Source organism: Octopus sinensis, linkage group LG11 (genome assembly GCF_006345805.1).
Source record: "Octopus sinensis linkage group LG11, ASM634580v1, whole genome shotgun sequence".
Taxonomy (NCBI): domain Eukaryota; kingdom Metazoa; phylum Mollusca; class Cephalopoda; order Octopoda; family Octopodidae; genus Octopus; species Octopus sinensis.
This window is the reverse complement of record NC_043007.1, coordinates 48,809,479-48,834,535: the sequence shown is the minus strand read 5'-3', so window position 1 is coordinate 48,834,535 and position 25,057 is coordinate 48,809,479. Positions and strand designations below refer to the sequence as shown.

Below are 25,057 nucleotides of genomic sequence, written 5' to 3'. Positions count from 1 at the left end.
GCCTTCGTGAACTACTTGATTTACGATATGGGTGACTAGGCCATGACCCACACCACCAAAAATTGTAAGCACCTCAGCAGTGATTCCTGAGGGGCTGGGGCTTTTCCTGACTTCATATCCTTAATTGCTTTATCTACCAGGATGCTATCTATTCAGATAGCTGGTCCCTCTACTAGGTCAATATTTGGCAGGCTCTCCTCTTCCCATTCATTCTCCACATCCAGCAGCCTTTCATAATGACTTCTCCTAGCCTCTTTCTTTGCAGAATCATTAAAAGCATGTGCACCATCATCCATGTGGACACATTTCTCTCTTGTGATATCACAATTTTCTCTCACACCCTATCTTGCAATCTGAAGTACTTCAGTTTGCCAACGTCACTAAACATTGGCAAACTTCTTCTTTTCTGCTTCTCCCTTGGGTATGTATACCTGTCACCCAGATCCCTTCTGGCTATCTAGTACAGTTCCCTGCTAGCCCCACTGTTCCAGGCTTTCCAGGCCTGTTTCTTTGCTCTAATGGCCTTGTCTACCATATTATTCCACCACCACGTTACTTTAGGTCTGAAAGGGACTTTGCACCAGCTGCAGGTTTGGTCTGTGGTGCCTAATAAGCTGTCCCATAGGAATTTCCAGTTACCCTTTATATCCAAAGTCTCCTCCCTCTCATCAAATTTCTCAGTGAGGATGACCCTAAATCTCTGACCATGTGAAAAGTTCTTTAGCTTTCAAATCCTTCTTTTCTGGATTGGTCTGCTTCTTGGCATCCTTCTGGCTTCGAGTCTAAAGTCACTAATAACTAGTCTATGCTGGGGGGTACATTCTTCACCAGGGAGGGTCTTTGTATTTAAGAGCAACTTTGCATCCCGCTGTTTGGTGAGAATGAAATCAATCTGGCTAGCAGAGTCACCTGATTGATAGGTTATCAGGTGGCTATCTGGATTCCTGAAGTTAGTGTTGCAGATTAATAGTTTGCATGCATCACAGAACTCCAGTAGCCTAGTTCCTTCTTCATTTCAGGAATCAATTTCATGGTCCCTGTGAACACCATGGAAGATACCAGATTGCCATCTGACATGCCCAGCTGCAAAGATGAGGTCATTGCCACTCATCTTTGAGGTGACTTATAGAAGGGTGTCATAAAAGCAGTCCTTCTAATCGTTTTGTAGGCCCGTTTGTAGGGCATAGACAGAGATAATTGTAGCTATACTATTCTGCAAGACTAGCTTGAGCTTAAGCACTCTATCACATACCCTGACTACCCATTTCTCCACAAGGAGAATGCCTATACCCCTACTCCATCACTGTTACCTTCCCAGAAGATTTTATACATATGCACTTTGCCTTTGAGGACCCTGGCTGAAGCCCCTCTCCACCTTACTTCTTTTATGCAGCATACATCAACTTGTCTCCAATCAAGCATCTCTACAATCTCACTAGACCTACCTTTCAGTGTGCCTACATTGACATTGCCAACTCTAAAAACAGGGAAAGGAATGTATAAGGAGACATGGGGAGGGGAGATGTTATTCAGTGCCTGAAAAGAAGGTTTTCATGCTCATTTGACAGACATGCTACACTTGTTCTCACTGTTGACCAGTCACCATTCAAACATTCAAGCATGTTAAGATAGTTGCCCCTACTAGGGGTAGGAGTAGGAGTTAGCTGCACTGTAAGTATAAGCTTTATGGACATTGTAAAAACGTAAATTTAAGCATTCCAGGAGTTGAAAATATAAGTAAATCAATAAAGTTAGATAAAGAATAACAACAACAACAATGGGGGATGTTTAAAGAGAACTCCGGAGGACATTTAACATGTGAGAACAATAAAACAGTGCTCCGAAATCTATCCACAAACATCGGAAACAAAGACATCGCATGGAGCCAAAAAATTGCTGACAAAAGATTGGACTATATCCGAGTAAGTAATACTCATTGAAATTTATTACTATTTTCCAAACGAAATGATGTATTTTAACTCGATATCATCTCCACCTCTCGTACAGCACAACATGTAAACATGCTTGATACATTACAATCCATCAACACCAGACCATCTCTGGCCCCAAACAACATGTACAAAAAAACTACAAATAAATTAAATAATACCAGTATTATTCAACCAAGAATAACAATTGGGAAATGCGTACTTTAAACTTGTCACACAAAAAGTACGAAAAACTACACATGCAAAACAATGTGACAACAGAAATGAACAGACCGGTACCCTATGAAAATGATGACCGTCAAAATAAAGGGACAGACGTTGTTCCTCATGTCCTGCAAATAAAACCAAAAAGGCATAAATGGACACGTGAGGAATATATTTCAATCCTACATGCTTACTTTACAGCAGTGCTCTACCCAAACAACGAAAACACAACAACATATATATATAAAATATGGAAGAAAAATAACCTAATAAAGACTTGGATACATCAATGAACGCTAATAAACTAACTAACATAAGAAGATATATTCTCAACGCAAAAAATATCAGAAATAGAAATAGAACATTTAAAAGAAAAAAATACATCAGGAAAATGGAGATAGAAGCCACACAACAATACCAAATAATATAAACACTGAGATAGTAAAAGATGAATACAAACGTAATGTTTCCAACGAAAATGAAGTAAACAAAAAACAACAAACCCAGACCGTAGGGATGCAAAATGATATACAAAACATCACAGACAAACATACGAATGAGAAAGAAAACAAAACACATCTAAAACCTGGAAAGAACGAAGGGGAACCTAATGATTATGATACTATAAAAACTAGAATAATCAAAGAACTGAAAACCACAGATCTCAGAATGGACCACCGACCATACCTCCCAAGAATAAAAATATACAACAAAACAACATCAACAATAAACAGCATAAACCTGGCCATCACGGAACTAATAGCCACTGAAACAAATAGCAATATCACTGAGCTAAATGACATAATATATGCAGCAGCCACTGCCACCACAAAAGAAGCTGGATACGCCCTCAAACCCATCCAAACAGGAGTACCACCACCCAAACAAACCCTGTGGATAAATAACTTAAAATACAAAAAATGAGAAAAGATCTGTCGATTCTTAACGAAATTAGCAGACAATCAACGTTACTAAGCAACAAGAAGAAAACAAAAATACTGTGCAAATACATCACAGAAAAAGATTTACCTGAGATAAAAGAAAAGCTAAAGCAAGATATCCTTGCCAAATCACACAGGATCCGCTGGTATGAGAAACGCCAACATTTCTTTGAACAAAAGTTAAGTTAAGTTAATTTTTTGGCTCAAAAAGCAAAAAGCAAGGCCATGTAGGGGGACATGGAGTTATGTACAGGGAGGGTGTTCATGCAAAGAGTTCAGGCCATTTCTGGTCAAGAGAGACTTTGAACCGAGCGGTCGTTGGCATCTTCACTATCTCGTCCGGCAGCTTATTCCACAGATCTGCAACCCGGACAGAGAAAGCCCCTCTCCTTCGATTGAGATGAAATCGTCGCAGATAGAGCTTTTTGGAGTGACCCCGCAGCCGACGCTCTGGAGCAGGAGTGAAGAACAGCTCTTTCGAGAGGTTACACTTTCCGCTTATGATGTTGTGAGCAAGAATGAGATCACCATGGCGGCGGCGTTTTTCTAGAGAATAAAGGTCGAGCATCTTCAGCCTTTCTTCATAAGACAAATGCTTGAGACCAAGAACCATGCGGGTAGCCAGCTTCTGGACTCTTTCGAGATGATGTATGTCTTTGAGGAGATAAGGAGAAGAGGCTTGAATCCCATACTCCAATATGGGTCTCACCAGCGTGACATAGAGCAGTAGGAATATGGCTGCTGTGAGCATTCCGAATGACCGTTGAATCAAAAACAGAACTCCGCGTGCTTTGTTGGCAGCATGGACGCACTGGGCCAAAGGCGAAAAGGAAGAATCTACCAAGATACCCAGGTCCTTTACCTGGTCGGTCTTCTCCAGCAGCAGACGACCCAGCTCGAAATCAAGTTGAGTTGCAGGAGAAGAGCCAACAGGCAGATGACAGCACTTTGACACGTTCAGACACAGGTCCCATTCGTTAGACCATCTCCAAACTTGGTGGAGGCATCAACGAAGATCATCTATATCACTGCGAGGAGTGACTAGTTTGACATCATCGGCAAATAAAAGAGTGTGTTGCGTAAGGTTGTTGGGCAAGTCATTTATGGAGACTAAAAACAATAAGGGCCTAAGCACTGAACCTTGAGGCACACCACTGCTCGCACTGGAGACGTTGGACAGCGAACCATTAACTTGGAAGGAGCGATCTGAGAGGAAGGCACCAAGAGTTCAACTCCAACCCCAAAAAGTTGGCACCAACAGCAGAAGAAGTGGAAGAATTCTGGAAAGAAATATGGTCGGCAAATGAACAACCACAGAAAAGAACTATTAAAACAGCAAACTTAGCACCTGAGCAACTCTGGACACCCATAACAACTGAAGAGGTCACTCAGGCACTGCAAAGACTAAGCAACTGGAACTTCTGGTTGAAATATCTGACAGGAATGCACAAAAAGCTGGCTGAAAACTTTAACGCCATTCTGGCTGAGCCAGAGACAATGACTGAATAGCTCACGAAAGGGAAAACCATCTTAATTCCCAAATCCAATGAAACAGCGAAACCACAAAACTACAGACCTATAACCTGTCTCCCTACAATGTACAAAGCCCTTACTGCAGTAATATCGCAAAGATTGAACAAGCACCTGGACGAAAACAACCTGTTCCCAGAAGAGCAGAAAGGATGCTGCAAGGGCTCATATGGCTGTAAATATCAACTAATGATCAATAAAGCTATACTCTTTCTCTTTTTCTCTTTTACTCTTTTACTTGTTTCAGTCATATGACTGTGGCCATGCTGGAGCACCGCCTTTAATCGAGTAACTCGACCCCGGGACTTATTCTTTTGTAAGCCCAGTACTTATTCTATCGGTCTCTTTTGCCGAACCGCTAAGTAACGGGGACATAAACACACCAGCATCGGTTGTCAAGCAATGCTATGGGGACAAACACAGACACACAAACACACACATGTATACATATATATATATACATATATACGACAGGCTTCTTTCAGTTTCCGTCTACCAAATCCACTCACAAGGCATTGGTCGGCCCGGGGCTATAGCAGAAGACACTTGCCCAAGATGCCACGCAGTGGGACTGAACCCAGAACCATATGGTTGGTTAGCAAGCTACTTACCACACAGCCACTCCTGCGCCTATAACTGAAGACAGCCGCAGAAAGAAAAAAGGTCTCAGTATGGCCTGGATTGACTACCGAAAGGTATTTGATAGCATTCCCTACACGTGGATCCTTGAAACACTAGCCATTAACAAGGTAGCACCAACAATTATAAAATACATAAGACACTCCATGAATAAATGGCAGACAGTGCTACAGCTCCAAACAAAAGAGGGACTCATGAAAAAAAAAGCCATCCCCATTAGAAGAGGAATATTCCAGGGAGACACGCTCTCTCCACTACTTTTCTGCTTGGCACTGACACCTCTATCTGATATGCTAAATAGAACTGGATGTGGATACAAATGTTACAGCAAAATGATCAGCCACATTTTATATAAGGATGACCTAAAACCATACGCTACAAATGACAAACAGCTGAAAACACTACTACAGGCAGTTCATGGATTTACCAAAGAAATAGATATGAAATTTGGATTTGAAAAATGCGCCAAAGTAACCCTAAAAAGAGGGAAACTAGTTAAGAGTAGCAACATCACACTAGATAAAGCCAATGAAATAAGAGAATTAGACCAAAGAAATAATGAAGGTAACAAACAATGGTGACCTACATTGTGGGACATGTGAAATAATTGAACAGAGAACAACCAAATGATTGAAGAATGGCAAAGAATTGAAATGTGAACAGGAAATGCAAAGCAAAAAAACTCATCTACTGCATCACATGCCCACAATGCAATGAGAATTACATTGCAGAAACAGGAACAAAGCTAAACAATTGTGCAAATGTGAATAAACAGTAAATTAAAGATTAATCTTTTAGGAATGTCCTATGTTGGTAAGCATACTTTCTCTTTTTACTCTTTTACTTGTTTCAGTCATTTGCTGGAGCACCACCTTTGGTCGTACAAATTGACCCCAGAACTTATTCTTTGTAAGCCTAGTACTTATTCTATTAGTCTCTTTTGCCAAACCACTAAGTTATGGGGACATAAACACACCAGCATCGGTTGTCAAGCAATGTTGGGGGGACAAACACAGACACACAAACATATACACACACATACATATATATATATATATACACACACATATATACAATGGGCTTCTTTCAGTTTCTGCCTATCAAATCCACTCTCAAGGCTTTGGTTGGCCCGAGGCTATAGTAGAAGACACTTGCCCAAGGTGCCATGCAGTGGGACTGAACCCGGAACCATATGGTTCATAAGCAAGCTACTTATCACCCAGCCACTCCTAAGCCTATTGACAATTGTGCAAATGCAAAATTCAAAATATCCCCTTTTAACAAAATAAAAGATGAAAATGATCATTTATGAAAGGTAAAAGAGGAATACTTTATAAGAATCCTAAAACTGAAACTAAACCAAAAATAGTCAACACCGTTACTAAAAACAACTTTTGTTTGAAAGAAAACAACAAACAAAATCACTAACACAAAAAATACACTCTATAGGAAGATTTCTTCCCCAGGCGTTGGAGTGACTGTGTGGTAAGTAGCTTGCCTACCAACGACATGGTTCCAGGTTCAGTCCCACTGCATGGCACCTTGCACAAGTGTTTTCAACTATAGCCTCAGGCTGAACAATGTGTTGTGAGTGGATTTGGTAAATGGACACTGAAAGAAGCCCGTCATATATGTGTGTGTGTGTGTGTGTGCTTGTGTGTCTGTGTTTGTCCCCACTACCATCGCTTGACAACTAATGTTGGTGTGTGTATGTCCCCATGACTTAGTGGTTTGGCAAAAGAGCTTGATAGTATAAGTACTAGGCTTACAAAAATAAGTCCTAGGGCTGATTTGTTCGACTAAAGGTGGTGCTCCAGCATAGCCACAGTCAAATGACTGAAACAAGTAAAAGAATAAAGGCCTGTGACATTCTGTTATATTAAATTTTTAAATAGTTAATCAGTTTTCAAAAAATTCTCTTTTTATATATTTATAAAATGTGTGTGTGTGTGTGTGTGTCTGTCCCCCCAAAAAGTGATAATTATCAGAAGTTCATTTTAATGTGTATTTTTATAGCCCAGTTTTCTATGAAAGATGATGTACCATATCTTGAACCTATGAAAATAGAAAGAAAATTGTAAGTAATTATTAAATTAGATTAATATAGCTAATTTTCATAATTTGATTAACATTTTGTAGTTAATAAATCTAGGAAGTTAAGGTGGCAACCTGGCAGAATCATTAGCATGCTGGGCAAAATGCCTTGCAGTATTTCATTCATCTGTATATATATATAAAAGGTAGGATGTGTGTGTGTGTGTGTGTTCGTGAATCTAATTTATGCACATCCACAAATTAGCACACATGTTGCTCCAATTTTAGGAGGACATTCGTCACGACCCTAGCTGTATTTTCTCCAAATTATTTTCCCCCGAGGCACCAGCGAATAGCAGTAAAAATAAATTTTCGACTATAACTTAACAATTTTCACAGCGGAGAAATTCACCATTGTTCATACAAGCATGAGTTAAGTCCCCTTCTAGCGATGGTGTAAAGAGAGAGAGAGAGAGATAACAGATTTTTTAAAATTTCGTCTTTTACTGAGTGATTGACAGGCAAAAACAGACAGACAGGTGTTGTTATGTATGTATGCATGTGTGAATGGCTTCAGTCACACACACGAACATGTCTGCGTACAAAACACATGTATGCAATGTGTGTGTGTGTGTTGCCCGTATATCTATATATACACAATATAAACGATATTTTCCGTTTCTCCACAACTAATTTCCAAATTAGCTGAATCTGTTGTTCTATTCGTAGCAATATATAGCTGGTCGTGCGTGAACATGGGCAAGAGCAGAGGTTACCAGAGAAAAAGACCTATGTGTTGACTGTAGACACGCTCCTTTGCAAATGATCAGCTATTATTTTGTAAACGATGTTTTGAAACTGTCCATGTTTTTGAAAGGAGAGATCTGACACTTTTCAAACATAACATCTACCAATTTTGATGTATTTTGTTCAAACTTGATGCCAGCATTACTTAGGACTCATGGGATCTTTGAATGCTTTAAGTTCTCCAAAAATGAAAAAAAAACAAGCAATCGATGAGCGGAAAAAAATCAATAAAACGATTCCTTATGGGATTTTCCAATCAAATTGTCTGCAAAATTTCAGCCAAAAGTTTACCAATTTCAATGGATTTCACTCAAATTTGACGTCGATGTTACTTAGTTTGCTTTGAAGTAAAGAGCTTGATTAGTTTAATAATCCTAACTTAATCCCGAGCAAAGCCTGGCTATACTGTTAGTCTTTATTATTCTGGGTTCAAATTCTGCCAAGGAGTGAGAAAGAAGAAGAAGGAGGAGGAGTGAGAGAAATAACCACTTCCACTAACTATGGTGTCATGTGGTGTGTGGAACTGAGAGGTGAAGAGAGAGAGAGAGAGAGAGAAAATGTTTTGTAGATGTAATTTTAAAATCAAATAAATTCATTATTGTGACTGAAAGTGAAATAACTTAGCAAAGTAGCCATGGTTGTTATTTTTTTAAAATTTGCCATAGAATTGAAACTAAACATGTTAATAAAAACATTGTGTATGTTCTCTATATCATTTTGTGTATGTTAATTGTATATAATGTAGAGTAATTATCATAAGATACTATGTAATAAGGAATATGCAATCATATAGTGATCTTGCAGTTTCATCAGAATTAAATGCTAATGAATGGTTTGTATATTAAGTATTGTATAGATTGTTATTGGACATTTTTTTTATCATTTATTGCACAGACAACAATAAGGTTTATATGCAACAAAAAATACAAATCACCCTTTCTTTCATAAATAGCTCGTCTTTACTTTTTTCATTCCTTGGGATTTCTACCAGTCCTGCCAGTATATTGCATGTGTGTGTGTGTGTATATACGAATGTGTATATATATATATACATTCGTATACACATACACACAAATGTGTATATATATATATAGGTTAGGAAGGGCATCCAGCTGTAGAAACACTGCCAGATCTGACTGGCCTGGTGCAGCCTTCGGGCTCCCCAGACCCCAGTTGAACCGTCCAACCCATGCTAGCATGGAAAACGGACGCTAAATGATGATGATGATGATGATGATGATATATATATATATACACACATTCGTATACACACACACACATGCGATATACTGGCAGGACTGGTAGAAATCCCAAAGAATGAAAAAAGGAAAGACGACAATAATAGAAGAATGTAAGACAGGCTGCTCCTCAGAGCTCCTCTATGCTGATGACCTTGTTCTTATAGCTGAATCTCTACCAGAACTAGAGAAGAAGTTACAGGTGTGGAAGCAAGGTCTAGAATCAAAGGGCCTTAGAGTTAACCTAGGAAAAACTGAAGTTTTAGTAAGTAGGAAAGCAGGCAAATCACAAATACCTTCAAGTAGATGGCCCTGCTCAAACTATAGGAAAGACATAGGTGGAAATTCCATAAGATGTACCTGGTGCAAGTTATGAACACATGAGAAGTGCAGCAATATCAAAGGTTAACAGGGAAAATGGTTTTTGTGTGTAGAAGGTGCACAAGTATAATAAACACTAAAAATGTACAGAAAATAGACTCCATCAAATACCAGTGGCATAAGGTAGAGGTAGTTGATAGCTTCCATTACCTAAGTGACTAAGTTAGTAGAGGAGGTGGATGTCCTGAGAGTGAAGCTGCAAAAATAAGAATAGGCAGAGCAAAGTTGAGAGAGCGCCTTCCTCTGTTGGTAACAAAGTCCTCTCCCTCGGATGAAAGACAGTCTGTATGATATCTGTGTGTGAACGGCTATGTTACACAGCAGTGAAATATAGGCTGTGACCACCAAGGACATGCGTAGGCCCAAAAGAAATGAAGCTAGCATGCTTTGCTGGATGTGCAATGTCAGTGTGTATGTACAACAGAGTGTAAGCATCTCGAAAGAAAAGTTAGACATAAGAGGTATCAGATGTGCAAGAGAGATGACTGCACTGGTATGGTATGCTGTGTAAAGAAGTGCTGATCTCTAACTGTGGAGGGAACCTGTAGAAGAAGTAAACCATGGAAGACTTGGGATGAGGTAGTGAAGCATGATCTTTGACTGTTGGACCTCATGGAGACAATGACTAGTGACCAAGACTTTTGGTGATATGCTGCGCTTGAGATGACCTGACAAGCCAAGTGAAATTATAGCTGTGGCTGATGTCAGTGTCACATAATTGGCACCCATACTGGTGGCACATGAAAAACACCTTTCAAGCATTGGGCCTCACTAAGACAATGTGGCTGATGCTGTTGTTGTGTAACTAGACCTGTGCCGGTGGCATGTCAAAAGCACCTTTCAAGCATTGGGCCTTATAGAGGCAATGACAAATGACCAAGACCTTTGGCAATATGCCATGATACTGGTGTCATGCAACTTGCATCCATTACACTCTTGGAGTGGTTGGCATTAGGAAAGGCATCCAAATGTAGAAACCATGCCAAATAAGACAGGAGTCTGGTGCAGCCTTTCAGCTTACTAGTCCTGATCAAATCATCCAACCCATGCTAGCATGGACATCAGATGTTAAAAAATGATGATGATGATACATAATGGTGATGATGATGGCTATCTACTCATCACCAAAGAAGACCATCACTGACCATTGCTCATTCAAAATGCCAGCAATGCCTGTGCATAAGGTTATCACACGAGCTGTCTGCTTCACCCAGGTATGTATCTGCAGCTTCCATGCTTGCTGTGGCACCCTCCTACTCAACAGTGCATTGGATAGTTACCTTGTCGGTGATTGCACAGCCTAAAGTTTTAGGTCCAATAAGGCTTGCACAACACCTCACCATACTCACAGATCCTTTCCACTCTACTCACATGATCCAGAAGCAAGCCAGGCCAAGATATCCAGTGCCAGTGTGGGTTGCAGGCTCATAAATGTGGGAGCACTATGATCCCAAACATCAGCAAAGAATCCCCAAAATGTTAAATGCCATTCCCTACATACCTGATTTTATATCACAGTAACCTTCCTCTAGAGACATGCTTTAACAAAAACATGCCTCACATGCATACATACAAGCACACATACATTATGAATTCAGTTAGGCATAGCAATGTTAATAACTAGTTGTTTAAAACTTAATATACATATGCTTCAAAATAAAGCATTAGTATGTAATATAAATTACTGAATGACAAGATAACTGGAATGACACAATCAAATCTGTTAGCTTGCAGCTGTTTCTGCTATAAGAAGCAGGGCACTCAGAACTGAGTGCTTGTGCAAAATCTTATAAGCTTCCTTGGAGCCATTAAATATTTTTTAATAATTTCAAGGAAGCTATAAGATCATACACAAGCACTCAGCTCTGAGTGCACTGCTTTTTATAGCAGAAACAGCTGCAGTTGATTGTGTAATTCTTGTTACCTTGTCATTCAGGAATTTATATATATCTTTTATCTTTTACTTGAACTGCAGCCATCCTGGAGCATCACCTTAAAAGTTTTAGTCAAACAAATTGACCCCAGTCCCTATATATATATTTGTGTGTGTTTTTGTGTCTGATTCTGTTCCCCTACCACTGCTTGACAACTGGTATTGGTGTGTTTAAATCCCCGTAACTTAGTGGTTCTACAAAAGGGTCTAATAAAATAAGTATCAAACTTAACAAAATTAAGTACTGGGGTCAATTCATTTCACTAAAAATTCTTCAAGGCAGTGCCCCAGCATAACCACAGTCTAATGACTGAAACAAGTAAAATATTTCCCCTTTAGAATTTAAACTGATCGTATCTGGCCCAAGTATTCAACCTGTTTTACATTCAAATCTGCCAGATTTAGCTTCTCACACCCACCCTTCAATGTCATTCTAAAAATAAACAGTTGCATCACTGAGATCTTGAAGCTATAAGAAAATGAATGATTAATTCAAAGCAATGTAAATAAATAAGCATGACATTAGACAGAGTAATCTGAATGCTAAGGGATTTGATTAAATTAGCAGTTTTTGTGTACTTTTAAATGGTGAATATATATCTTCCTCACTATAATTACTAAATAATTGCTAGAAATCCTATTTATTCCTGTCACAAAATGATATGAATATATATAAAGCATGTCATTTTAAACAAATTTTTATTATTTTTAATTAGGAAAAGACCAGCAATCAATGCTCTTATCAAGTAAGTATTTCAATAACTACTTTCATCCATCTTATTTTGCTTAATTGTGAAAATTTAGCTCAAACCTTGCCTTTGTGGCTCTTTGCTTTTTGGATTACCAAGGTTGACATTGCCTTTCACCTACTCAGTGTCAATTAAGTGAAGGACCAGTCAATCTAAATGAGTATTATTGATATTATGTTTGTTGTAAGGTTTTCTCCAAACACTAATAATGTAACTTCACAAACATTGTTTTCATGGTAGGGAAGCACCATCATGACAGTTTTCACAGGTCTGCCATGGCTGGAATAGGAAATGGAAAAATAATCTAGAATGACCTCAGGACACTGAACCTTTCAAACAAGATGACAAAGGACTGAGATACCAGGTATCTTGCTGTACTCAAGAAGACCTGTACTCTGCAGCAGAAATGTTAAGGCTGTTCCCCCTGCTGAAGAGGACTGGCCTGCAAGAGTCCTATGCGAGTGTCATGTAAAAAGCACTCATGCTAGTGCCATGTAATAGTGCCACCTTAAAAGCTCCCAGTACATATTGTAAAGTGGTTGGCATTATGAAGGGCATCCAGGTATAGAAACCATGCCAAATCAGACTGGAACTTGGTGCAGCTCTCCAGCTTTGGTTAAACCGTCCAACCCATGCCAGCATGAAAAACAGATGCTAAATGATGATGATGATGATGAGTCTTCAGACAGATTTGATCTGAATGTTTCCAACAGAAAAGATTCCATTTAAAGTAGCCAAGGGCCAGGTGGAGGTCTGCACCTAAGCAACAAATTAATTTTACCAACCAGCATCAAGGACAGGCTAATTTCTAAATCTTCCACACAATGTTTATGTAATCAATAGCATTTACAGTCAAATCTATGGCAGATTTTTGTCTCTCCCATTTCACTCATAATCAAATCTATGGCAAAACAATTGTTTGCCTAAGGTGCTGTGCTGTAGGATTGAACTTTTAATGTTATGGCTATACATCTCAGATCTGAAGGATTTTCTCACAGTAAACCTTAATAAAATTTTACCATCATCTGAGATTCACAAATTCAGTCTGTAAGCCCAAGTCAACATGCCTCTTTAAATTCCCTATTATAAGCATCATATTTTCCTGCTTTCTGGTGAGCAAGCTATGAAAGACAACATTCTGTTCGTTACCTCCTTTAAATTTATTGTTTTCTGTTTTGTCAAAATAAGGTGCTAATTTATCTTATATTGTTTCTTGGAAAGATATGCACACTAATACTTCCCAATGATGTGTTTGCAGCCAAAGATCTCCAGCTTTAATCTCAGTGTTTCCAGAACCTAAACAGAAGTCAGCATGGCTTTTTGAGAAGAGAAAGAAGGAAACTTGGAGCAGGTAAGTCATCTGCCTTTTTATTTGTTACGTAAATAGGTACATGTAGAATGGTGACAGGGTGGCAAGCCATAGATAGTTATGTACAGATAGTGATATAACAAAGAGCAGCAGTCCTAACACAACTGGGTACAGAGAGTGTGTTAATAGGAGTGGCAAACCACCCATAGATGGGTGCAAACTGTGTACTATTGGGGTAGCAGAGATAATATAAATGGGTAAGAAAGATTATCATAATAGCGGTGGCAGAATAGGATACAGATTCTGATATAATAAGGGTGACAGATCACCCTTATATCAGGGTACATATAGGGGTGGCAGTAGTATGTGCATATTACATTAAAGCTGTATCAGTAGTAATGTTTGTGTTGTGTGTGTGTTTCATTAAAGCTGTACCATCAGTAATGTGTGTGTGAGAGCATTTTTATGTGTTTCATAAAAGTGAAGTTTTCTGTTGCCAATATTTCAGTTATAACAATGCTGCTATTCATGCCAAAAGGTTTTTTGACGAAGTAAAGGCTTTAGAAAGCAGTCCTGACTTTTTATGTGAAAGGTATGTAAGATATATATTATATAGTTCTCTGCTATTTCATGCACAATTTGCAGTGACAACCTGAATAATACATGATACATAATGAATTTGGAAATCCTGGCTTGTTTACTATTACAATAATTAACATGCCAAGTGTATTATTATGCCATTATATTATTGTTTTATATAATATCAGAAGTTTTAATATGATAAATAATCATAAGGGTTATTTTTGTATTATTTTTTTCTTCTTTGTCTTATAAGATATGGTATACTTGGAGAACCTCTGAATAAATTCACTGCTGGACTGGTTCCAGTTGAATCAGAAACTGATCAGGATGAAGAAACTGATAATTCAAGTCAGAGCAAGTAAGAGCTTCAAAACAGATATATAATTTTAGCCAAAACTTCCTCCTTACAACAATTTATGGTTGCAAGGAAATTTTTAAATTATTGATTATATGAAATAGCAATGAAAAATCAAATATAGCTAAAATATGGGTAATTTACAAACTAAAGTCCCCTAATTCCTCAGTCTTTTAAAGATTTTAGGTTTTCTTTATATTATTACTTTGATCTATACATGAACGCCCATATACAGTTCTATATTTATTCCACAAATGGATCATTACTGCTTAGGTGGGAAGTGTGATGGAATTCAAGTGACATTGAAGATTCTAGTTAGGCTGAAACATCTAAAATTGTTGTTGCTGACATTTAGCTCTGGGTCAGACTTGAAAGAGGAGATAAATTATAATGAAACACTTTTCCAGCCGTAATCACACTGGCATTTTTTCTGGGATGGTGTTCCTTAGGAAACATTACCTGCATGACTTATTTTTAGATAGTGGGGTGTAATTTATGGAGATTTGGTCACCAGTTCTAGAAGGTCATTTAATCATAGTTTCCTCATTAGACTACCAATGATAAAATAATTTTAATCATCAACTAAAGTTTTTTTTTTTCACCACATATCTCTATTATCCCAAACATTAAACATATTTTCACCTACTTTCAAATTTATATTAGTGAGAACAACTTAGGTAAAGGTCATACTATAGCATGTCTGTAAATATACACAGTTTAGGTGAAGGGTAGATATTCTATATTACTTGTGTATGATGGGTGATGCCACATGGTTATGAGAGATGGACATTGAACCCAAGGGATGTGTGAAGGTTGAAGAGAAATGAAGTAAGCATGCTCCATTGAATGTTTAATATTAATATGCACAAGTGACATTGTACAGATGAGCTCAGAGATAAACTGGGTATAAGAGGAACCAGTTGTAGTGTGCAAGAACAAAGATTGTGTTGTTATAGATATGTAATACATATAGAGGATAACAGATAGGTGAAGATGTGGCAGGAGTTCGAAGTGGAAAGAATTAATAAGAAAAGAAGACCAAGACAGACATAGGGCAGAACACAACAAGTAGCTAGTTGCTGTGGTTGGAAAGGATCCCTCAAGCTCATGCCAAGCATGGATAAGTGGATGTAAAAATGATTGGTGATAGCAACAATAATGATGACAATCTTGAATATTATGATGATGGCAATACAGTTATCCATATTAAAACATTTTCCTAAAAGAAACTTAATGTGTATAAACAATTCAAAAATAGACTCAATTAGTTTGCTGTGAAAACAAGAAAACTTCTAATGCATTAGATTCTTCCCTTTGTCAGAGACCAACCCCAACTACTTTGAGCTTCACTCTTTGCTTTATTAACTAATGTGTAGATTATTGCCAACCAATGATTAGAAGCCCAGCAAAATACAATGATGCACTTTCTCTTGCAGACTAAGAAGTAGTGAAATAACAGAATGACCGAGATTAAAAGGTAAACTAATTTCATAATTATAACACTTTATATAAATTTTTGAAGAAATATAACATCTATGTTGGATGAAAAGGAATCATCATTTTACATTAATCTCATGAGAGAAATTCCCTCAATGTCTATAGATCCTTCCTAATTTACAGGGTGGGAAACCAAATCTTGGAAAATAATAAATAATTCACTAAACTGTTTATTTTACAACCAGCAGCCTGACATAAATATAATTTTAACACAAGTTTATAGAAGTATAAAGAGACAATTTATTCAATATGTCTGCCTTCATTGTCCACCACAGCCTACACACACCGCCTGAAAGCATCACAACTCTTCATGATGAAGCATTCAGACATGTTCCACTCTTCCCTCAAGACTTGCTTAAGTTGCCCCATACAGCATAGTTCATGGTGTTCAAGTCTGGGCTGGAAGAAGGCCAGAAGTTGGCAGGTCAAAAGTCGGCGAAGTTGTCTTTGCAGAATTTCTGCACTTTCTTTGCCATATGAGCAGGAGCACCACCTTGAGCCCACACATAATTACCATTGGGGTAGTTAAGCTTCAGCCAAGGCAAAATCCTATACTGCAGGACTTCATAATAAATTTCAGCCATCACCTTTTCTCCCAGACTTGAGAAAATGGAGTGGCATCTTTTTTCTGTCAGACGCCACGAATCCGAGTACCATGACATGAGCTGGGTGCTTGATCCTAAAGACGGCCTTTACTTGGGATGATGACTTAGTACTGTATTAATCATTGCTATGGTTAAAATAGCATCAACAGTAAAGATTTTAACAGTTTGTCCATTGTGCTTCAGGTTTCACAACACTTTTTAGCCTTTTCATACCTTCTAGCTTTCATTGCATGGGTCAATAGGTGTCTTGGGATCCTCACATATAACTCCAACTGTAAATCAGTGTGTACAGCAGTTCTTATGGTCTTTTGATCAACTTCCATGGACAGTTTTCTCATGGATGTTGTTAGATCTTTCGAAATTTTGGCTTTGAGAGAGCTTTAAGAAATGTATTAACCTGTTTTTTTATTTATGCCTCCACTTCTTTACTTTCTCTTGATGCCTCTCATATCCAGCATTTGGTTCTTAACATAGTAGGCAATGCCCACAGAGGTCCCGACAGTCTCAACAATACATCTAATTGCAACCCCAGAACAAAGTAAATCTGCAATGCATTGTCTCTTCGTTTTTTGAGTGGACATGCTAGATCCTATGATTAGAACTTCTGCTCAAATTAACTCTATATACCTCCACCCTGAAATAGAAAATATTTTAGTATTCACGCACAGGAATATATGAAAAATGCTTCCAAAATATTCCAAGTTTTGCTTCCCCAGTTTTAATCTTTTTAATGTCAATCCACCTGAGACTGCCCTTAGTTCTATGACACAAACTTTTTCATTTAAATTAAAACATTCCATCAAAATTTCTTGTTTATATTCCAAACACTAGCATAATAAGTTACCTTAGGCTCAGGTATGGCTGTGTGGTAAGAAGTTAGCTTCTCAACCACATGGTTCCATGGTCATTCCTACTGTGATGCACCTCTGTCAAATGTCTTCTACTATAGCCTTGGAGTGTCCAAAGCCTTGTGAGAGGATCTGGTAGGTGGAAACTGAAAGAAGCCATCACATATAACTACGTGTGTTTGTCCTCCACTGCCACTTGACAACTGATGATGGTTTGTTTCTGTCCCTGTAACTTAGCAGTTTAGCAAAAGAGACCAATAGAATAAGTGCCAGGCTTTAAAGTAAGTACTGGGGTCAATTCTTTAACTAAAAATTCTTCAAGGTGGTGCCCCAGCATGGCCACAGTCTAATGACTGAAACTAGTAAAAGATTATTTTAAAAAGCAAAAAAAAATATCAAAATAAAGAAAGCATATTTCAACAGAATTATCATGACTGGAGTTAAGAATAACTGAGCATCACTGATGCGATTGATGTTTATTCTGATCTATTGCAATTAGAATAGGATTGTGTGGGCAAATGTGAAATAGGTTCCAGAGTGGGTAGTCTTGGATAGAGGGCACTAATTTAGTCAATAAAGTGGAGCCAGTGGCCATGACCACAGGACAACTTGTGAAGTTAATGTTTGCGAACTTTTTACATGTTGGTATCATTAGGGAAAAAATGGAAAGGGTAGGTGTTCTAGAGGGTTGCATTTTTGAGAAGAAAGAATTAAGTCCTTAGTGTGGACTTAGAAAGAAATAAAGAAAAAAAGGGCACATTAAACATGGAATATTTTGTCCTGAGAACCAAACTTAATAAACCCAGGTCTATTTTAAAGAGAAAGAATTTAATTAACACTTTTGTTACCAAATTTCTGTTGAAATACACAACATTTATTTCAATTAATTTTGAAGAATTTAATAATGAAGAATTTAATAAAATAGCTAGGTCATTAAGCTGGTGTTTGGAATATAAATTAGCACAAAATTTTGATCAAAGATTTTAATTTAGGTCATTTTAAAATAGGAAATTTGGATCAAAGAAACAAGGGCTGTTTACAGCAGGTTAGTTAAAATGTGTCATATTGAGTAGTTCTGGTAACTATAGAGACAGCCCTCTGTTGGTTTGGTGAATCAAATGTTAAACATAATAAACCATGTTTAATGAAGATGGAATATGATCACTTGAAACATTTAAAACTGATTGAGTGTTAAACAAAGTCAAAAATGAATCCTTTAATTTGTATCACAGACATTAACTAATTCTAATGCCAGTTCTTTGATTTATTTCAGAAAGTAGTCTGCTCAAAGAATAAAGTAATTACTGAACCAACATAAACAATTTTCGTAAGAGGAACACAAGTAGAAAATTCAATTAGAAACTAAAAAATAAAATGAACACAAATGATATTTTTTCTTGTAATTAGATTTTATCTACTTCTTAGATAACTTTTTTTTTTGGTTTTTAACATTAATGGAATCAATCCATTGGTATTTTCATGACGTTTTATAGTTTTACACTATGGTAACCTCACAGTTCAAAATCACTGCCATTGTATTCTTCACTGTAGTTAGTCTTTTACTTGACAATGGAGAGGCCTAGCATATGTACTAACTTCAATAGTACATTCTGAATTGGAAAGATACAGAAATTATTAACATAGCTTCTATACAATAATTGCACAAATTTATGAAGCATTCCACATTCTGAAGAGCACAGATATGATTGTGTGGTTAAGAAGGACACAGATACACTTGTGTGGCTAAGAAGTTTTTCTAAAGCCGTTTCCTGTTTTATAATAGTTTAGTAGTTACTAGTCATGGTTTGAAGGTATCATATTGGGTCATTAATGAAATGTTATTGTGTATGTGTGTAATTATATTTAATATATACACACATGAGTGTGTGAGTATATATGCATACACATACAAATACATGCAGGCAAAAGGGAATAGAAACAATAAATCAGAAACAAACCAGCAAAAACAAGAACAAACAATACTCCTGTCAACAAAGCACAAAAAGTAAAGAGGAAACAACCCCAAATATTAGAAAATACAGAGAATGATAACTACCAGTATATCTAAGTATACAGTTCTTGTCTGAAAATCACAATGGAAGGAGACTAACAGAAGCAGTTTAAATAATTAATCCACTGATGTTTTTAGTACTCTTCTTCTTCCATGTCAACAAATTAGAACATTTAATTATATACATAAAAAGCATATAGTTTGAGCCAATAAGTAGACCTCTCTGTGGTTACTTGTTTTAAATAAAGAACAGACATATTATACAACTAGCAGCATAGCCCGGGTATGTAAGAAACTTTGTCGATAAGCAATGCCCTTTACCTTTTTTGTACTCATTGAACCATTATTTTGTAAAATGAAGCCTAAAAGGCATTAAGGCATTCAAGGCACCGTTCCCTTGCATGCATGAAGAAAATCTATGACAGTCAAAGTGCATTTTCTGGTTTTGTTTAGCATACCCAACCCAGTTCTGCGGGATCAGTGTCGCGACGAGAATGCATGGGTTGGTAGTTTGACTGGCAGAGGTGATAAGGTTGCACATGCCGGCCCTTTTGACACTGCCATCCCCACCCCCCGAACCCAAGTTGGATTCAGACCACAGCTAAGCCCTACCTAATCCTAACTTAAGTCTAGCAAAAGCGGGTTCAGGAGCAAAAATCGGTTTGCTATGTGTGCCACATATGATGTAATTAACCGATTTTTTCCAGTAATAACGTATCCTATTGGAATCAAAAGGGCCATATAGCTCCTTGGAGCAGACATGATGCTCGCTGTGAATTTCAAAAAAAATTCCTGCCAATTTGTTAAAGATAATGTCGAAAATATGTCATCTTGAATTTGAACGCAATTTCCCAAAATGGCATGATTTTATCGATTTTTTCTGATGGTAAGGTATTGCATGGAAAACTAACGTCTGAATTAAGTTCCTTAGGGTAACATTAAACTTCACCATGAGTTTGGTGAAAATCGATTGCAAGTTGCGAAAACTACAACGGAAAATGTGTTGCATATGATAAGCTTAGATTCTTGACCCCATATCGAATTTATTGATTTTTTTCAGAACTGGGGGAACTTTTCAAAATTTTTGCTGCGTTAGTTTTGAATTATGACATTGAGCTATGTGTATGTCAAGTTTACTCAGAATCGGTTGAAAGCCGTGGTCAGGGTGAGGGTACAACCTGACAGATAAACTGCCTTTTATATATATAGAGAAGAGATGAAGTATTTGATACTTTCTCAATAAAAATAGGATGGTCACAACCGGAATGTTTGCTTGATTACAGATCAGAGGAAATCATGACAAAAGATTTTATAAAACATTTTTTCAGCATACAGATCCTCTAAAAAACCCCTTCCTTCCCTAAAAATGTTCTGCAACTCACACTGGTTTCATCACAGACTAATTTCACCAGTCTGGGATGGTTTGCAAAGGCTATGAGAACTCTCCCTCTCTTCATCTTTGACATAAATGTTTAAAAATATTTGTGAGCCCTGTATATCTATGATCCCTCTATGATTGTGGCTCCTGTACTGCAATGACTCTGCATATGTATGACCTCAGTGGCCCCTGCACAACTGTGGCCTCAGTATGTATTCATAAAGGTAAAGAATGACAAGGCAACAAAACACTGGTATATCATGTGGAATTGTTTATTTCAATTTTCAATCTAAGGTAACCATAGAGATAGGTTACATGTTTTAGTGCTCAATAACAAAACACTGTAACAGGCTGTGTATGTGTGTGTGTGCATACATGTATCAGTGAATGTTTTTATATGTATGTGTGTTAAGATTAAATAAGAAGACAAGAGAGACAAAAAAATGTAAACCAACAAAAAGTGTGCTATGTGTGAAGCAAGTACTATCAGTTCTTATTGAGTTGGACTGAAAATTTAATAAATAGACTCAAAGGGAGCTAAATAAAATTTTTCAGTACTTTTCTTACTTTATTTGATGATATAGCATTCATAACAAAAGGTAAAGCTACAAACATTATTTTACTCCAAATATATAATATTAAATGAGTAATTATAGCAAGATATGTTTTATGAAACCAAAACAATATTTGTAGAAAGTAGTGCTGATTAATTTGCAGAAATCTTTCTTGGTTCATGCCATTGAGATTCTAGTCACTGCTACCATAAATTCTGTATATTTAAGTTAAGGATGTTAAACTAAAAAAAAAACCAGCCCCACTAATTGTGAATTTATTTGACTAAATCAAGACTATTGACTTTGTTTGTCCCTTCTGTTACCATATTTCTGTTAAATTCTGTTAAAAATCATAAACATACAGATGGCAGTCTAACAGAGATGTAACTGTGTACAGTTGTTCAGTGTTTTTCTTGGAATTAATTCTAAAATTATGAAGAATATATTAAAACTTCATTATTAAGCTGATGTTACGAATATAAATTAACATGACATTTTAACAGAAAGTAGCAGATCATTTTCAAACAGGAAGCTTGATCCATAAAACCAAGGGCAGTTTCAGGCTGTTTGGTATCAACAGGTTAAAGCAGAAAGACGTGTGTACATATGTGTATTTGTACATTAACGTAAACATTTGGTATGCTTTAAGTGCTGTTATTTCTACTTTAAAATATTATTTCCGTATTTCACTTATATATAGTAACAGTTATTGAGATAATATTATTCTAAAAGTAAATAGTCGATTTTTAATTGATAATCAAAAGAAACAACCCCACAGATGTTCTATTTTTTATACAATGGTATTTCCAATACAGAGATTAAGTAAAACTGAGCCTGTTATGAGGTTTCAGTGAAGTCATTTAATCAATTGTTTTCTTGTGGATTAATTATTTTAAAAAAATTAATGAAAATGAACCCCTTTTTAAAGAGAAAACAAAAACAAACAAAAAACAGATCAAATTATAGATGTGACTTTTGAACCAAATTTGACTGTGTTGTTGTTGTTGTTGAAGTGAATATAAAAATGATTCTTGTATATTTGCAATAAAACAGAAAAGGGAGAAACAAGAACAGTTTTTGTAATTTTATCCACAAATATCAGAGACATCATTTCAAAGAGATGACATACATGATGATGATGAGGGGGAAAATCATCAATGAAGCCATTTTTTGTAAGAGTATTTACTGTGCATTTTCAAATGTCATCAAGGCAGAACTGACTTCAGTTCTCCAATTTTAATTCAAGTTAACTTCTGGGAAAACTCAAGTTTACAGATTCTCAACAGCGCCACGTTTAACATTTCTCAGTGTTTTGATTTCTGTAAAATAAAGTAAAAATTATTAAAAAAAAATTAAGAGATCTGGAAATAATTCTTACATCACAGTATATGTACAAGTATTGTACTGATGTTTAACCCTAGGCCTGCAATGATCAAACAGTCCCATGATCAATAATGCTCCAACCATGACCATCCTGCCTTTTTGTCTAATGTAATGGGCAATTTTTTTACATCATTGACCCTTCATGGAAAGCTTAATATCTTATCACCTTCCCTCCATGTGTAGTGGGGGTGCAATATAATTAAAAAGTTTAATTAATATAAAAATTTCTGGATTTAAAAGTTATTATTTCACTCTCTCATGTTATACATTTTAATAAGAATTATTTAAGGAAATTTAATGAAAATATTTAACAGAATCGATAAAAGACGATAAAAATTCAGTCATATCATATTGATATGGTCATGAATGGATTGCATGAATGTGTGTACCTCATGAGCGAAAAACAAACTCTCACCATAAAATATTCACTTTCTTTTGCATTCGGCACAAGCATAAATTCATATAAGATTCCTGCATTGTTGTCAAATAAATGTACAAATGGAGAATAATTGGTGCTCTTTTTTGATCCAGCAGTGGTTAAAGCATCACTTTCTTCTGTGTTATCTAGATCATCATTATCTACCTCAACTAATGATAAAGGGAAATCAAAAAAAGAACTTCTGTATAAATTTATCATTTGTGACTTGATTTCTCCCATCGATAACGGTTATTTATGCTTAAGTGCATTTGATGAAGCAGATGCTTGGACATCAATTGATGATGGCTGTATCCATGTAAAATCTTTGAAACATAAATTGACAATATTTGCCATAGTGTTTGTTGTGTTTAGTGACTACTACTTATTGCATTGATATGAGGGTTGGCTGGAAAGTTCATAGACTGACAATCAAATAGAGTTTATATTTCAACATAGTCCCCCATGTGGTCCACACACTTTTTCCATTGGTGTTATAGTTCATGTATCCCATTGGTGAAGGAGCTTTCATTCTGTTGGTCAAAAAGAATCATCAGAGGGCTAAACCATTTTTCTAACAATACAATGCCCAATTTTGTCAATTTTCAAGAGAAGTCACTATTAGTTACTTCTGAAGTTTTCATAAGAAGAGTTGAAAGAAGTGCCTGCCAGATTTCACAGATCTAGCACCACTGCTTCATTGTCAGCCTATGAACTTTTCAGCCCACCCTCATATTTCACTGGAAATTAGTGACTTTTAACCTTAAATTATTGAGTTCTTTAAGGTTCAGTTTGCTTAATTATTCAGCACCCATAAAACTCAAAATCATTTAATGTGTTTATTGACTCCCTTGGACAGCCACATAAAAATCCTTAGGGGTCAACATTAACCACTTTGCCAACACCTCGTATATTCCTATATTTAAGACAATAGGGTGTGAGTCAATAGATATTTGGCTGTTATAACTAGCCAGTCTAGTGACCAATAAAGGCCCCTTGTTAGCTTGACCATATGAACATATGTCACAGGAATGCTGAAAGCAGGTAGTATATCCCCCAAAATTTGTATAATACTTAAAAAAACCCATAATGAATCAATCTGGTAAATCAAAGCTGCTGTACAAACTTTAAGTTAGTGTAATGCTCTTAAACTAATACATACACACACATATTACACGCAGTAAAATTATGGCAAATATGGAGAAAACAGTAAATGTTTGAGTGGATGATCTGACATAGCATCATTCACTTCATCTCATGGCATTATTTTCCAAAAGGCAATAAATTTATTTAAACGGTAGTAGCAAGGAGCTGAGCAATCAAATTGTTGTTGGTTCTTGTGGGTAGTTTGGAAAGATCAAGAAATGGTCCACTCTCCATAGCAATTAGATAACAAAAGAATCAGCAACTGTTGGAAGTGCATGCATGTGTGTGTGAGAGAGAGAAAATGCTAGATAAATTGCATGTAAATACTGCCCACACGTCATGCAACTCTGTTTAACACTAATTCCCTAGAGCACTCTTTTGTTCTTGGAGACAATATTTTCAGTGGATAGCAAACATTATAGCAGTAATTGTATAACATGCAAGAAACGACTTGTATGCTTATATACTCCCACACACTAAATTGTTCATATACCAGAAGTAGGGTATGATAACAAAATAGTACCAGCAGGTCATTCAGGGACAAAAAAAAGAAGTGTGGGGAAGATATA

The 25,057-nt window shown here is 36.7% G+C and overlaps 2 protein-coding genes across 3 annotated transcripts in view; one reads left to right on the top strand and one right to left on the bottom strand.

Moving 5' to 3' along the window:
- Positions 1 to 18,991, top strand: part of LOC115217563 (protein phosphatase 1 regulatory subunit 36-like) — a 55,762-nt gene extending 36,771 nt beyond the window's left edge. The window contains exons 12-18 of one of the 2 annotated variants that reach the window (XM_036507475.1): positions 7,280 to 7,340; positions 12,373 to 12,402; positions 13,664 to 13,756; positions 14,223 to 14,306; positions 14,550 to 14,654; positions 16,088 to 16,128; positions 18,879 to 18,991. In XM_036507475.1, coding sequence (XP_036363368.1) covers positions 7,280 to 7,340; positions 12,373 to 12,402; positions 13,664 to 13,756; positions 14,223 to 14,306; positions 14,550 to 14,654; positions 16,088 to 16,115 — 401 coding nt within the window. In that variant the 3' untranslated portion in view covers positions 16,116 to 16,128; positions 18,879 to 18,991. Of the gene's footprint in view, positions 1 to 7,279; positions 7,341 to 12,372; positions 12,403 to 13,663; positions 13,757 to 14,222; positions 14,307 to 14,549; positions 14,655 to 16,087; positions 16,129 to 18,874 lie in introns of both variants that reach the window. The other variant, XM_029787301.2, reaches the window with a different exon arrangement.
- A 2,255-nt stretch (positions 18,992 to 21,246) lies between these two features.
- Positions 21,247 to 25,057, bottom strand: part of LOC115217378 (kelch domain-containing protein 2) — a 28,146-nt gene continuing 24,335 nt past the window's right edge. The window contains exon 12 of the mRNA XM_029787053.2: positions 21,247 to 22,863. Coding sequence (XP_029642913.1) covers positions 22,849 to 22,863 — 15 coding nt within the window. The 3' untranslated portion in view covers positions 21,247 to 22,848. The remainder of the gene's footprint in view (positions 22,864 to 25,057) is intronic.